Source organism: Rattus rattus, chromosome 7 (assembly GCF_011064425.1).
Source record: "Rattus rattus isolate New Zealand chromosome 7, Rrattus_CSIRO_v1, whole genome shotgun sequence".
Taxonomy (NCBI): domain Eukaryota; kingdom Metazoa; phylum Chordata; class Mammalia; order Rodentia; family Muridae; genus Rattus; species Rattus rattus.
This window is the reverse complement of record NC_046160.1, coordinates 93345392-93362110: the sequence shown is the minus strand read 5'-3', so window position 1 is coordinate 93362110 and position 16719 is coordinate 93345392. Positions and strand designations below refer to the sequence as shown.

Below are 16719 nucleotides of genomic sequence, written 5' to 3'. Positions count from 1 at the left end.
AGCTGCCAGCTGGTTTATGGGTCAGCCTATCTTTCCTCAGATCCTAGGTTTACAGGATCCTCCAGTGTGGTGTGACTGGCAGACCCTGAGGAGCTGCTGTGCTGAAGACCCATCAACTGTCATGAACATGATGCTGGGATCACAGGTACATGATCCCGGATGGATTCCTCTCCCTCCACAGGCTATAGCTTCTTAGCTGGTCCAGTGGGTGAGCCCACTGCAGGTGTCAGTGTCCACACACTTCTTTTTTTTTTTTTTTTGGTTCTTTTTTTTGGAGCTAGGGACCGAACCCAGGGCCTTGCGCTTCCTAGGCAAGCGCTCTACCACTGAGCTAAATCCCCAACCCCGTCCACACACTTCTTAACTACAGTAGAATCTTTGTTCCTTTTAGTTGTGAGATTTGCCAACCCAGAGAGAGCGCGAGGTAATCCTGTCAGGCTAGTGATCTTGTGTGAGCTCTCCTGTCCTGCATGCAGAGTGTTCCTACACGTGGAATGCTGTTTATCGTGAGCATCCTTTTTACCAGGATGAAATCAAGTCTCTCGGCAAATCAGAGGTCACAGCTTTATTCTCACTGCTCCATAGCGTTGCCAAGTCTTTATATTGTCCCTTTTTTTTTTTTTTTTTGCCACCCAGTAGCATCTTATTGATCCAAGTTGCATTTCCATGATTGGTCATGAATATGAATCACTTTTCTGGATTTATAGTCCATTTTGGCACTAATAGCAATGTAGCTGTTTTTTAAGAAGCTGAAAAATCAAAGTTCCCAATGTAGATGCTTATTCCGGAAACACTTGCTAAATGTTGCTAAGCACTGTATGAAACGGTGGTGAGACAGAGAGAACTAAGCTCGGTCCCTGCTCTTGAGTGGCTCACAGTTCAGAAGGAAGGGCAATGTAAGATGCATCCCAGAGCGATGTGACGTGAATATCGACAGAATTTATCTCAGAATCCAACGGCACCTGACCATCACCAGAAAAGCAAAAGAAAAGAATCATGGTGAGGAAGGCAGGCCCAGGCAATCGCATAGAGAGGCACCCCAATGCGCACTGGGATGACTTGGCAGCGGTAAGAAGCAGACATGATGGTGCACACCATTAATCCCTTCACTCGGGAGGCAGATGCAGGTGATCTACGTAATCCAAGGCCAGCCTGGTCTACATAGCAAGTTCCAGAGCACCCAGGGCTTACGTAGAGAGACTCTGTCTCAGAAAAAGAAGGTGGTACATGCAAAGGCTGTGTTACTGTACAAGTTTTAAAGAATTGTTTATTTTAACTTCATGTGCATTGGGGTTTTGTCTGCACCTGCATGAGGGTGCCAGGTCCTCTGGAACTGAAGTTGCAGGTGTGAGCCACCATGTGGGTGCGGGGAATGGAACTCAGGACCTCTGGAAGAGCAGCCAATGCTCTTTAACCACTGAGCCACCTCTCCAGCCCCAACAGGTAGGAATGTAAGGAAACTGATTGACGGTGTGCATTTCCTTCCAGGAGTATGAACTATGCGAGGAGTGGGGCTGCTTGTACCCCATTCCAAGAGAACATTTGGTCAGTCTGCATCACAAGCATCTTCTCTACCTGCTAGAAAGAAGAGAGTATGAAAAGGCTCTTCAGGTAAGCTCTGCTTCTTCACCCTTCTCATCCGGGAGGGGTGAGGTTACCCAACTCACATGACGCGTTTCCTATTGAATCCCATGCAGAGTATTGCCATTGCAGACCTGCCCCTTCCGTGCTTCTGGGGCCACTTACATTCATTTTGAGCTAGGTGACTAGACCTTAAGTACCACATGGAGCATTTGGGTCCTCCCAAAGCCACGGCTCATTAGTAAAGTATGGGGGCAGGGGGATGACAACAAATGAGAATGAATCGAGAAAGATAATTGGCCCCAAATAAACAAACCTAAATTTTATCTTCTCACACCAAGCAAGGCCAGCTGAGAGTTCTGCAGGTCTCACCTCCCCCTCTGCCCTCTGCTACAGCTCCTGCAACGAATCCCTGACCCTACCATGTGCCTTGAGGTCACAGAGAGGTCCCTTGACCAGCACCCTAGCTTAGCCACGTCACACTTCTTGGCCAACTACCTCACCTCCCACTTCTATGGAGAACTGACCACTGACCGACACCATGAGATCCAGGCACTGTACATGGGATCTAAGGTAAGGAGAAGAGAGGTCTGTGGAAATGACGCTTGACAGAGACATCTGGTCTCGCTTCCACTTCAGAAGCTGCCCTTTCGTAGGCCCTCGCGCCAGGCACCGGCTCCCCTGGCCTGTGCTCTTCACTTTGTCCTAATGAGTATCCTAGAACTTGTCATAGTCTTTCTGTTCTCCCTCTGAAGGAAAGGTTTGTCCACACCTCTCAAGCCATCCTTGGGTTTTCTATGGTACCTGTCATATCATTGTTTCTCAAGACTGACTGACCATCTATTAAGATCACTGGCCATTTCAAAAATATTGGTAGTCGACGTTCACACAAGACCAGTTGAAAATGGTCATGGGATAAGGACTAGTTCTTTTCTGAAAGGATTTGGATGTAAGGATTTAAAACTTCTACTTGAGGGGCTGGAAAGATGGCCCAATGGTTAAGATTAAGGGCATTGGTTGCTCTTACAGAGGACCTGGGTTCAGTTCCCAGTACCAACATGAGGCTGCTCACAACAACTCCAGTTCCATCAGATGTCTTCTGGCCTCTACAGGCACTGCATGCATGTGGTACATGTATGGACAAGCAGATACACACGCGCGCGCGCGCGCGCGCACACACACACACACACACACACACACACACACACACACACACGTTCATAAAAATGTCTGTCTGGTGAGTAGTCCACACTCAGTGGAAGAGGATTATTTGTCTCAGTAATTATATGAGAAAATAGGTGAGAGACAACAATAAAATAAATGGCGAATGACTAAGTAATCCAGTAGCAGGGTTTGGAGACAAGACCCTCTGACTCCTTTCTAATTGTTCTGATTTCTCATGTGCACTGCCCCACAAGTAAAATAAAGTACCAGGAGAGCCAGGGACACAGCCTTGCCCTCAAAAGATTATTTTTCCTTCTTTCATGTTGTTTTTTTGTTTGTTTGTTTGTTCGTTTTGTGAGGAATTTGGGGGTTGTTAGGTTTTAGCTGTTGGTTTGTTTTTGGAAACCCAGGCTAGCTTCAAACTCACTTCATACCCGAGGCTATTCCCAGCTCTTGTGCCTCCACCTTCCATGTGCTGGGCTGTCAGGTGTAGCCCACCATGCTCAGCTCTTGATTCGCATCATTGAATTAATTGGGAGTCGGGGAAGCTAGTTAGCAGAACAGGACCACTAAAGGCCATTTAGATTCATCTTTTTACGACCTGGACACTGGAGCTGCCAGGATGGGACAGCCTGCCAGCATCCCTTTGTATTGTCCATTCAAACCAAAACTTCACACGGAATGACAGCATTTGGGGTTAGGCAAAGCTCAACCGTGCCTGAGGGTTCTAGGCCAGGGTATCCGCTGGTTGCTGCCTGTAGCCCAGAGCTAGCTCTCAGCCTATTTCTGAAAACCAAGTTGTATTGGAACAGGCCACATCCATTCATGAATTCACTTACATATTTTCCTGTGCCTGCCTTCATGCTACCTTGGCAGAGCTGAATGGGTTTTAAGTCCTAAACTCTAAAATATTTACTCTCTTGCCTCTTACAGAAAAAAGATTAACAACCTCTCGTCTATGTAAAGACCCTTAGGACACTTCTCATTTGCCACCCAGAGGACTTAGAAGTTCAAACTTGCTTCCCAAATGCAATAGTGCTTTAACCCTGTCCCTTCCGTGCAAGAATAGTGAGAGTCTCCTGAAGTTGATGTACTATTTTCTTCGCACTACCCTGTAAACAGGTTCTTCTGACCCTGCCTGAGCAGCACCGGGCCAGCTATGCCCATTTGTCCTCCAGTCCTCTGCTCATGTTAGAGCAGCTGCTGATGAACATGAAGGTAGATTGGGCCACCACGGCCGTGCAAACACTGCAGCAGCTGCTGGCTGGACAGGACATCGGCTTCACCCTGGATGAGGTTGACTTGTTGCTCTCCAGATACGCAGGGAAAGCCCTGGACCTCCCGTACCCTCTGAGAGAGAAACGATCAGGTGAGTGACAGCATGCTAGACCGCATTTGCACACAGAAGACAAAATGCCATACTGGTCCTGGGTTCCATCTCTTCTCCCTACCAACTGAAGGGACCCTCGGGAGATCCAGCCATTTGTTCCTTAGGCAGGACCTGGATCTTAGGAACAGGGCCAAATGCTCCATGTCTGATGGCACAAAGGTGTGGGAAGCCAGACAACCTGGCCTTGACAGTGGATTTATAAGAGCTATCGTTTTTATGAGGGACGCACTTCATCTCCAGGGTCATGCCGGACATCAGTTGTATATGAGCTGATTCAGCTTCTTCTAGAATGAAAGAAAGAAACCAGTCTAGAAACTCCTGGCCAGCCTGTCCTCCAGGGACGTCACTGAAGTGCCTTCCGCTTCTCTCTGGGCATTTTTAGACTTATTTTGAGAAATCTGCTCCATTGTCTCCTGCGCCCTAAGCATGACTTGTTTTTGTTGTTGTTTGATTTGAGAAAAAGGCATGCATCTTGGGCTTACAAGGTTTCTTTAACCGTTGTTTTATATTTAATATAATCATGTTGCAACAATCAACAAAACCAGCCGAAGTTCATGCTAAGCATACAAGGTGCTTGTGGTAGACCGGGGTTTTGCCAGCTCTTTCTCTGTCTCCACAGATTCCATGATTCACCTCCAGGAGCCTGTCCATCAAGCTTCAGACCCAGAGACCCTGTCTAGGTCATCGTCAGCTGAGTTCTCCGCTGCTGCTGCTCCTGCTGCTCCTGGTGAGAACTGAGAACTGCTGCTCTTCCTGTCTCGTCCTCTCACTCAGCCTTCATGTCCACTTAAGAAACTCTTGTGTTTTCATAATTTACTCCAGCTTTTTACTTCCCAGTAGATTCATCATATACCTGACTCTCATTATCTATGACATTGTGCCTATAAATGTCCCTGTAAGCACCACATCAGTGAACCCTGATCTGTTGCTCCCAGAGGAGGAAGCTGCATGCATATGGGCATGTACACACACACACACACACACACACACACACACACACTCCTTACATACTTTATCTTATTAAAATCTGACAAAGTGACGTTCTTTACCTTACAAAGGAAAAAGAGGCCCAGAAGCGGGCTGGAGAGATGGCTCAGAGGTTAAGAGCACTGACTGCTCTTCCAGAGGTCCTGAGTTCAAATCCCAGCAACCACATGGTGGCTCACAACCATCTGTAATCAGGTCTGGTGCCCTCTTCTGGCCTGTAGGCATACATTCAGGCAGAAAGCTGTGTGATGTATACATAATAAATAAATAAATGTTTAAAAAAAAAAAAAAAAAGAGGCCCAGAAGCGACTTACCTCACTAACAAGAACCCACGGTGGAATTCTAAATCTGTCCATCTGCGTGGAACCAGAGTTCTTGCCCAGCCCTGACCTGCCCCCTACTTGACTCCCACCACGTGAGAGCTGAGACAGGAGGGGGGAATGTCACCTTAATCAACCTCTACTGAGAACCTGAATGCTGGGTGACTCAAAATCTCTCCAGTCCAGACATGCCCCTGTGTAACTGTAAAAGCAGTGGGGATGTGGGTTTCCAGTCACTTGGTTTGCTTCTCTGGTACTTGGATAAAATACTGACCAAACGCAGCTTGGGAAGGAAAGGGCTTATTTTATCGGACACTTGCAGGTAGCAGGTCATCAGTGAGGGGCTTTAGGGCAGGAACTAAAGCAGAGAAACGCTGCTTACAACTTGCTCCTGTGGCTTGCTCAGCGCTCGCTCTCTCTCTCTCTCCCTCTCCCTCTCTCCCTCTCCCTCTCTCCCTCTCCCTCTCCCTCTCCCTCCCCCTCCTCCTCTCCTTCTCCCTCTCCCTCTCCCTCTCCCTCTCCCCCCCTCTCTCGCAGAGCTCTGCCTGCCTCTGCCTCCTGAGTACTGGGATTAAAGGCGTGCACCAGCATCACCCAGCTCACCATCTTGCTTCCTATACAACCCAAGACCACTTGCCCAGGGGTGGTACAGAGGGCTAGACATGTGCATGCGCACGCACAATTATTAATGAAGAAAAAGCCCTACAGACGTGCCCACAGACAGTCTGATGGAGGCAGTTCTTTGATTGAGGGTCTCTCTTCCCATGTGATTCTAGTTTATACCAAAGCTGACAAAAGCTAGCCAGCACAAGAGTATTGATTCATATTCAAGTGACATATTCAGTGGATAGACAACACTGTAAATATGGGATCTGTTAATAATGAGGATTAACTGTATTTACCCTCGTGGAAATTCTATTGCCCACACAAAGAACAAGCTCCCTGGAGGCCTCAATTCTTCTCTGGTCACCTTTTTCTCAGCACCCTGCTCTCCCAGTCTCCAAGGCCATGCACAACAACCCATATTCAGGAAAGGCTCTGCAGTTGATTAGTCAAACAGCAGGAGAGCGGGGCTCTGGGTGCTGCCAAAGATCACTGTGCTCTCAGTTCCATTCAGTGCAGTTTTCCTGCTGGTAGTGAAATTGCACTTCCAGACAATAAGAAATCTCCTTAGACACCGTAAAGCAAAGAACATGACATTTCCTAGCCAGACTTCACAACAACCGGCAGACCTGAAGGGAGGCCCCAGACTCTGGGTATCTAAGCAGCTTTGTAAGGAAGCCTGAGAAGCTTTGGGGTCGTGTGTGTGTGTGTGTGTGTGTGTGTGTGTGTGTGTGTGTGTGTGTGTGTGTGTGTGTGTGTGTGTCTGTGTCTGTGTGTCTGTGTCTGTGTGTCTGTCTGTCTGTGTGTCTGTGTGTGTGTCTGCGTGTGTGTGTGTGTGTGTGTGTCTGTCTGTGTGTGTGTGTGTGTGTCTGTGTGTGTGTGTGTGTCTGTGTGTGTCTGTGTCTGTGTGTGTCTGTGTGTCTGTATGTGTGTGTCTGTGTGTATCTGTGTGTGTCTGTGTGTCTGTGTGTGTGTGTGTGTGTGTGTGTGTGTGTGTGTGTGTGTGTGTGTGTGTGTGTGTGTGTGTGTGTGTGTGTGTGTGTATGTGTGTGTGTCTGTGTGTATCTGTGTCTGTGTCTGTGTGTCTGTCTGTCTGCGTGTGTGTGTGTGTGTGTGTGTGTGTGTGTGTGTGTGTGTGTGTGTGTTATTTCATCTGTGTGCCCATTCTTCTAATGTGCTGTTCCCAAACAAATCCCAGATATACATTATGTCACTGTAAGTATGTCATTACAAACTTCCAAAGCCAAACACTTTTACAGTATCAGACCATTGGAGGCTGGAGAGATGGCTCAGCTGCTAAGAGCATGCACTTTTGTTGCAGAAGAATGCACAGTTCCCAGAACCCAACCAGGGCAACTCAAAAATTGGTGGTCACTCCAGCTGCAGGGGAAGTTAACACCCTCTTCTGGATTCTCTTGACACCTGCACTCGTGTGTGTGTGTGTGTGTGTGTGTGTGTGTGTGTGTGTGTGTGTGTGTGTGTGTGTGTGTGTGCTAAAAGCAGTTCCAAATAACATCCACATGTGGTATTTGGCCAAAGTGTCTCCTAAGCCTAACTAATTGGTCAGCCCACCCCCCCTTTTATTTATTAAGGAAATTAGTTCTTTTGTTGCATATATTGGATTTTTTTTTTTTTTTTGAGACAAGGTTTCTGTGTGTAGCCTTGGCTATCCTGAAACTAACTGTATAAACCAGGCTGACCTAGAACTCAGAGATCTGCCTACCCCTGCCTCTTGAGTGCTGGGATCAAAGGCGTGTGCCACCGCTTCTGGACCACATGCTGAGTTTTGCAGGCTGCCTCCTTATGACAATGAGGGTCTGTGTCCCCTACGTTTCTAGTGCATTAGTAGTTCTAAAGCTTATCTTTATATGGCTTAGTATTTTTTAAATTACATTTTTTTATTGTGTGCATATATGTGTGCCATAGAATATGTATTGAGGTCAACTTGTAGGAGTCAGTTCTTTCCTTCTACCAATGTGAGTCCCAGGGATCAAACTCAGGCCTTCAGACTTGTCAGCAACCACCTTTTACCCACAGAACACTCACTGCCCTCCCCCACCCCAGGCTTAGCGGTTTTTATTAACTATATTTGACCGATTTTATTGTGCATTTCCATTTTGGGGGGTAGGTACACAATATCCCCTGTCTCTGTTTGTGACTCAAACAGCCACCAAGTACCTAGATCTATCATTCCAGTAGGGCCTTGTGAAAGGTAAAATTCTGCCTTTCCCTCTTCACAGATGAGCCGGAATGCTGACAAGCTTTTTCTCTGACCTCTTACTCCAGGAAGTGCCTTAGTCTGTTCTCCCAGTCCCAAGGAGAGAGCTTTCCCTCAGACTCAGCCGCCACTGGAGTTCGTGCCCCCAGAGACACCCCCGGCCCGGGATCAGTGGGTCCCAGATGAGACGGAGAGCATCTGCATGGTCTGCTGCAGAGAGCACTTCACCATGGTGAGCAGCCTCCGCCCTCAGCATCGCTCCACACAGAGCAGTGCTGGGCTGTGAGTTCTCAGCTGGCCACAAGGATAGTGATGTTTTCCAATCACCAATCCTACGGCGACGTCTGCCTTCAACCTGACCTGAGTGCATTTTCAGGACCTATTCATTAGTAGACATCCTCAGATAGCCTTAAGTTATAAAAACCATTGTTGTTCTCAGTGGATGATAAAAACAGTCAGGAGTCTTTTGCAATCCTATATCTAGTCCCTATGTCTTTCACAATAAGACACGGCCTTGTAATAGTTGTATATGCTAGCTCAGGAGACAGAAGACTCAGTTCCTCCTCTCAGCTCCGCTTCCTAATAGCAATGTGACTGTAAACGTTTTCAATCTCATGGGCCTCTTATAAGCTACAGTTGATGTGTGAGTTGGCTCATGGCGTTGTTAAAACTACATACAATTGCATATGGTACCACAGTTAATACCAGTACCTGTCTAGTAGAGTACATCAGCACTAATGTCAACAGCAGTGTGTAATTTCTCTACGTCTCTTTCATCATCTATGAAAGAGTATAAAATGACTACCAACCTCTAAGAGTGAAATAGAGCAATCCTTTAAAAACACAGACAGTTTGGAGGGGCTTGGGTATGCAGCTCACTTGAAAGAGTGGTGGCCTATCATGGACCAGGCCCCTGGTTCGGTCCCAGTACCTCCTAAAATGGATGGGATGATATATAGCTGTGGTACCTGTACTCAAGAGGCGGAGACAGGAGGATCAGCCGTTCAAAGTCATCCTCTGCTACATAGTGAGTTTGAGGCTGGCCTGAGCTGCAGGAGACAGACCATGAGTCAAAAAAAAGCTAGAGAGATGGTGGTTCAGTGGTTAGGAATGCTGGCTGCTCTTACAGAAGACCAGAGTTCAGTTCCCAGCACCCACACCAGGCAGCTCCCAACCACTTCTAACTCTAGTTCTGGGGGACCTGGTGCCCTCCTCTGGGCTCTGTGTACCTGAACTCATGTATACAGACCCACACACAGACAGACACAAACATGTAAATAGGAATAAAATAAAGCTTTAAGATGTTAATGCCATAAAGCTTTTAATGTTTTTATTTTTTATTTGTGTTACTGAACATGGAATCTGTTAATAATGCAGGTTAACTGTATGTAGCCCTCATGCAAACGCTGTTGCCCTCAGAGCCTGCAAGCTCAGAGAAGGCCATGGCGTGTGCACTGGTCTCTGTTCAGGGGCCGTTCCCATAGTCACCAGACTCCTGCACTGCAGCCACATTCAGAAGGAGCGCAGCAACTGCTTTACCAAGTGGTCGGGAGAGCAAGACTCTGGGGTTCCCTGCTAGATTTTACTGTAGTTCAGGCAGGCTTAGAACTCACTGTGTAGCCCAGGCTGGCCTCGGACTCTCAGAAATCCCCCTGCCTCAGCCTCCTGAGTGCTGTTATTGGTGTGAGCTACCATGCCCGCCTTCCCTGTTGCTTCTTACAGTGTCTCCACACGTTGCTTCCACACAGAGGCAAACCTCGTCAGGAACTGTTAGTTGCAAATGGCGCAAGACTTAGAACATTTGTTCTTCGGCCGAATAATACCTTAGAATGTCTGTTTGATAGGCTTTTGTTTGTTTTCTTTTTCTTTTCTTTCATGTGTATGAGAGAGGGGGTGTTGAAATTCCAACCCAGGACCTTGTGCACTAAGCATTTCCCTAAGTGTGACCTTTCCCAGGACAAGGGCTGGTGCTCATGTTCAGGAAAAACCCAAGTGCCTGGTCTTCTTAATAAGCCATGATTGACCAAAAAAAAAAGTATGAGCATGTGAATGATAACCTCACTTTTATCTCTTGCCTTTCCTTCCATCTCGATGGCTTTCCTCAGTTCAACAGGCGTCATCACTGTCGCCGCTGTGGGCGACTAGTGTGCGGTTCCTGCTCCACCAAGAAAATGGTGGTGGAAGGCTGCAGAGAAAACCCGACACGCGTTTGTGACCAGTGCTACAGCTACTACAACAAAGAGTGAGTGTGTGACACCATCATGGACCACTGTCACCTCCCCAGGGTCCTTACTGTTCCTTCTCTCCCACTGTGCAGTACTATACTGTATTACACCACAGAGGTGTTTGACTTAACATGTGCATGGCAGTGTCATTAACTGTATTGTGAAATGCACGTAGAACGAGTGACTTTGTCAGACACTTTGTTAGACGGGGAGTAGGATGAGAAGGAAGTGTTCAGAGTTCTCACAGGCTGTTTTTTTCTGAAATTGAGATACTGATCCTTAGCCCTTCTACACACCGAGGTCACCATCTCTCCTTGTCACTTCTCCTATTACCTGGCTACCTGTGGTTCATGTGACTCCAGCTGGACTCGGAACGATGTGTCCATACCCGCTGATGTGTGAGCGCATTTGCTCTAGCTCTATACTGGTAGTCGTCTTGGCTCGTTACTCACAGACAAGCCCTTACACTCCCCTGCACATGGTTAACTCCAGATAAATTTCAGCAACTGCCCCTCCCTTTGGCAAGGCAGATGGATGAAGAGGATGTTTTGTGAGTCATGGTGACTTGGATTTTTTTTTCTATTGCTTCTCATTGAGAGTGTGAAGTGTAAAGTTCTTAGGGCACCTGGGGAGAATCAGCTATCAAAAGCAATATTATTTGGAGTCTCAGGTTTTATTTTATTCAGTAGACTTAACTAGATTTTGTATTCTGCTCAGCATTTTTGGTCATTGTTTACCATAATAAGTACTGACTGCATAGGAGTGAAGCATTTCATAGGTGTCGAGCAGCTCCTGAGACCCTGACACTCTACCCCCTGACTCCCCTGTCAGGTGTAGGACAGGGATCACCCAAACACCATCCTAGCGGGGTTTTAAATGAGCAGTCGATGTTAATGGGGAGTCTTTCCAGCAGTCACTCTGCAATAGTTTCATTACTCTGAGGGAACCCCATTTTAATAGGGAGACAGCCAATAAGCACACCACAAGGTGATTGGCTGAGAGCAGTGGTGACAGAAAACAGATTGGCCCAGGAAGTTAAGAGACTCTCCTGGAGGTGACCCCAAGAGATGAGTCTTAGAGAATGAGAAGTTTGGTAGAAAAGAGACCTAAAAAAGAACAGGGAAAAAAAAGAAAGAAAGAAAAAGTATTCCCAGAAGGTGGAGAAGCAGATACAGGAGATGACCCATTTGAGGAGCTGTGAATAGGTAGATGACAGCTAGGGTTCTGATCAGTGGACCCTGGATGTAAAGCAGGCAGCCAAACCCAGAAGCCTTATTGGCACAAGGCTTTGGCCTGCTCCCTGGTGCTGTGGACTGGAGTGGGTCAGCTTGTTCCTTATACACATTGTAAACTTGGCCCTTGAACAGAGCTGGAGGTGGAGCCGTGGGACCCTTACAGCCCGAGGACAGGTCATGGGTGGCAGGAGATGGCTAAAGGAGCTGTCATGCCAGCTCTCAGAAGCCTGTCTTCTGAGGGATGCTTCCCGCATGAGCAGCTTCTGAAGAGCTCTTAAGCAGCAGCAGAATGGGAGATCTGAATTCCTGAAACCTGCTATAGCCGCGAGTAGAAGCTAGGTGGTCAGAGTCAAGGAGAGATATTGCAGATTCATGGCAAAGTTATTACAGAAGCCAGCAAAAAACCATGAGATCTCCTCAGACACAGAGAGAGATGGGGACTTTTAAATGGATGTATAAGAGACAAAAGAGACAAAAAACATGGTACGAGATGGTCATGACCAGCGAGGAAGAAAAAAAGTTATGTGTGATTAATTCTTTGAACGTCTTCCTTACAGCCTTATTGCTGGGAATAGATGCCATGACCACAGCCACTCTCATGAAGGAAAACATTTAACTGGGGCTGGCTGGCGGTTCAGAGGTGTAGTTCTTTATCTTCATGCCAGGAAGCATGGCAGTGTGCAGGCTGACATCGTGCTAGGGAAGGTGCTGAGAGTGCTACATCTTGATCCTCAGGCAGCAGGAGAGATTGAGACACACTAGGCCTGGCTTGAAATTCTGAAACCCCAAACCCTACTCCCGGTGACACACTTCCTCCAACACCACCACACCTACTCCATCAAGGCCACACCTCCCAATAGTGTCAGTCCCATGAGCCTATGGGGCCTTTTCCACTCAAACTGTCACACTGACCAATGACTACTAGAACAAATGTCAGTTCTCTTCACTAAGGGCAAAACAGAGAAGTGATTGTTGAGGCATTTTGTTTCTCTCTGTTTCTAGTGCACCAGAGGAGAGCCCATGCCAGTCAGAAGGTAAGGCCTAATTCTGTTGCTGTGTCTCTGTTGTCAGTGCACCAGCTGCAACTGATGACTGTGACAACTCAGTCCACTTGGTGCAGCAGTGGAAAACTGTGGCTTTTCTATCAACCTGTTCCCTTGACATCCTTCACGAGAACCTTTAGCTAAGCCCATGAGCTTCTAGCACTGGGAAGGCCAACAACCAAAGACTTTGGAATTTAGCTTTTAGTAGGCGACCCCATCCACCGCCACCCCAGCTCCCTCCTCCGTTTGTCCTCCATCCAGTGCTTTGTCCTTCCCTCGGGTGATTACTGTGTTTAGCCAGTGCCTTTCCACAGCAGGGTAGTTTTGGGAGTATCCAGTGGTTGAGCCATGTCTTTCAGGGTTTCTTGTGTGAATCATCACAGTCCTATCACAAATGCTGTGACATCTATCCCAGACCTATGCCTGGGGAAGAGGACTTGAGGTACCTGGTGGGCTTTCCTAAAGAAAACGAAAGTGGGGAGAATGCAATCAAGGACACTCACTGCTCTCACAGAGACAGACCCAGGTCTGGTTCCCAGCTCCTGAACCAGATTCATATCTGTCTGAACAACTAATTCCAGGCAATCCAGTGCCCTCTCCTGGCCTCTGTAGGCACATGCACATGAATGTGCATACACACACACACACACACACACACACACACACACACACACACACATAAACTCACGCAGGCACACACACAAACAAGTAAATAAGTCCTTAAAAAAGAAAAGGGAAAGGACCAAGAAGAAAGATGGGGGCCCTCAGACAGCAGGCAGGTAGCTGCCTGTGACAGACACACCAGCTTGCCAGACTGCAGGACCGGCCAGTGACTGGCACATGAGTAACAAGCCTCTTCTCAGTTCCAGACAGCGCTAAAAATGAAAGCCCTTCTTATTCAGCTGTGGTGAGAATCCCCAAAGCAACTGAGGTGGAATGGATCTTGAGTCTAAATGAGGAAGAAAATGAGCTGGTGCGCAGTGAGTTTTACTATGAGCAGGTAATAACCATAAAACATAATGTCACATAAGGTTCTTTATGATGTCTCACAGTATAGCCAGAAATATAAAGGTTGCTGACGAAGCCTGGTGCATGTTTGCATACCATACAATTATTTGAGAGCTGAAACGGGTAACCCAGTCAGGCAGATGGTGAGGACCATCTCTAGAAATGCACAAAGAGAAGCCAGAAGATGGTGTGAGTGTGATTGCACCTGTGGGACAGAAGACCAAGAAAGGAGGCCACCTGTGGAAATTGGCAAGCAGTAGGAAGTTCCTGGACAGCCAGGGCTGTGTAAAGAGACTGTGTCTGAAAAACAAAGCAAAAGACAAAATAAGAAGTAGGAACTGTGGGCATACAATCCTCTTCTGACAGTATGACAGAACCTAGCAGCCAGTGGAGCTCCAGCGGTGGAGCTGTGAACGACTGAAATGTGGCTGCTCTGTCGGTTTGCTGTGGAATGTCCAGCTTCCTCCTGCAGTGGTTTCCAGACCTACAGCTGTATTTAAACAATGCTCTGGTCTCTGAATTCACTGTCTTTTTCTTCTTTTCCATCCTGATCAGGCCCCCAGCGCCTCCCTGTGCATTGCCATCCTGAACCTGCACCGAGACAGCATCGCCTGTGGTCACCAGCTGATTGAGCACTGCTGCAGGCTGTCCAGGGGCCTCACCAACCCAGAGGTGGACGCCGGGCTGCTCATAGACATCATGAAGCAGCTACTCTTCAGTGCCAAAATGATGTTCGTCAAGGCTGGCCAGAGCCAGGACTTGGCTCTTTGTGACAGGTACATAAGAAGGAGCCCCCATTTTTTTATACAGTGGCAGGTTTTTATCTGGCTTCCTTTTCTGACTCTACTATAACCTTCCTTTCATCCTCCCATCCTCTCTGACCGACATCCCATTTTGGTGTTGGTGAGATATAAGTACTCATCACAAGTGGTCCAGCTGGTGGCCTTGCCCTATGTCAGCCTGTATCCTTCCCTTTTCCACAGTCCTTAAAAACAGACTATGTTCATTTTCTTTCTATTACCATGATAAAACAACATGACTAAAAGCAGTTCTGGGAGGAAGGGGCTTATTCAGCACAAAGTTCCACGTCATAGGCCATCACAGAAGGAAGTCAGGGCAGGAACCTGGAGGGAGGCACTGAAGCACAGGCCATGGAGGAGTGCTGCTCACTGGCTTGCTCCTCACGGCTTGCTCAGCCTTTCTTGTACCATTCAGGAACAACTGTCCAAGGGTAGCACCTCCCCAGTGAGCTAGGCCCGCTCACGTCAATCACTAATAAGGAAAGAGCCTGCAGCCTTGCCTGGGCCCATCTTATGGAGGCATTTTCTCAGTCCAGAGTCCCTCTTCCTAAATCAGTTCAGCTTTTGTCAAGTTCACATAACACTAGCACAGAGACTTTCCCTAGCTGTACCCTGTCACAAAGCAAGGAAAGACCTTAACTAGATTCTTTGTCATTAAAATAATTTAGAGAAGTAACTTTAGTGTCTGTGGAACCCTAGTTTTTAAAAGAAATGTGACCAGTGATTAACCTTGCAAAAAACTCCTCTCCTGTCTTGACTGTGACCTCTGGGACATCTGGGAAATGGGTCCATAAAAACAATTTGGGGGCACCTAGCCTCACTACATGAAGTTTGTCTCTGGGACCCACATGGTGTAAGGAAAGAACCAAGTCCCCCCACAGGTCCTCTGACCTCTACATACATGCCATTGGATGCTCGTGCACTGATGTGCACACAATAAATGAATAGATGTCTTTTAAAAAGGTTGGGGAACCAGTGGGGAACTTCAATCATGGCGGACTGTGAGTCATGCTATGGAAATGGGGAAGCGTAACTGCTGGTTAGCCTCCCTTCTCCCACAGATTCCTGTACAACCTGCTTTGACGCCATCCATTAACTTGACAATGAAAACTCCTAGTTCCTTCCTTACCCACCCAGATGTGTGACTCATGAAGTGTGCTCCAGCACCAGTCCCAGCCAGCCGTGGGAGCCCGGGATAGAAGGTGCTTTGAAGCATCACTGCCTCCTTCAGACACACACTCAGAGCACATACCTGCAGCATCATCTCTTAACGTTCTAACCTCAGACAAGTCTGCTTAACCCCAGTGAGCCTCCCAAGGGTGGCACAGATTCAGGAAGCCCTGACTTTAACAGGGTTCTCACCCATACACACGGTCATGGGCTTCCCGAACAGTTTACAGCCCTTTGAAATCTCTCTCTCTCTCTCTCTCTCTCTCTCTCTCTCTCTCTCTCTCTCCCCCCTCCCCCCCTCTCTCTCTCTCCTCCCCCCCCCCCCCCTCTCTCTCCCTCTCTCACACACTCACACACACACACACACACACACACACACACACACACACACACGCCTGCTTTAGTATGATGACTGTATGTGATTCTATCCATGGGCGAGGACTCATCTCTGCTACATATTGCTATACAAACCAGAATATTCAGTTTTTAACTATGTCCCCTTCTGATGGATAAACAAATAAAAATGAATATATTTCAAAACAAACAAATAACACATCTACTTCAAATGTTTTCATTTTCCAAATGGAGAGTTATATTATGGTCAAATCTGATTTTACATTTTACTATCCTCCTACCCTGTCCCCACCAAGTTAAAAATCATTAAATATATGGAATCAGAAAAATTGCTAAGCAGGTAAGTCAGGTACCACAAGGTTTTTGTTTTGGTTTGGTTTGGTTTGGTTTGGTTTTTCTGTAATTATGAGACAGAACTCCGGAACCATGGATGTGAGCTTGCTGCATCAGGCAGAATGGTCTGACCCTCTGGACTCTGTCTTAATAAGGTTCTCCCAGTCCTCAGGTATCAGGAGTAAGGTTGTTGCTGGGGTATATGGAAGGCCTTTGTTAGCCCAGAGAAAGAATATGAAGTTCAGGAGACTAGACCAGAAAGGCCAAGGGGCTTCTGTAGGTCCACCA

General features: G+C 47.4%; 1 protein-coding gene across 1 annotated transcript in view; it reads left to right on the top strand.

Moving 5' to 3' along the window:
* The window catches only part of Zfyve26 (zinc finger FYVE-type containing 26), a 61693-nt gene that overhangs the window by 30556 nt on the left and 14418 nt on the right, over positions 1 to 16719 (top strand). Inside the window, 10 exon segments of the mRNA XM_032908020.1 lie at positions 41 to 145; positions 1489 to 1611; positions 1978 to 2154; positions 3868 to 4114; positions 4755 to 4862; positions 8332 to 8495; positions 10369 to 10505; positions 12726 to 12757; positions 13630 to 13766; positions 14330 to 14550. Of these exon segments, the coding sequence (XP_032763911.1) occupies positions 41 to 145; positions 1489 to 1611; positions 1978 to 2154; positions 3868 to 4114; positions 4755 to 4862; positions 8332 to 8495; positions 10369 to 10505; positions 12726 to 12757; positions 13630 to 13766; positions 14330 to 14550 (1451 nt within the window).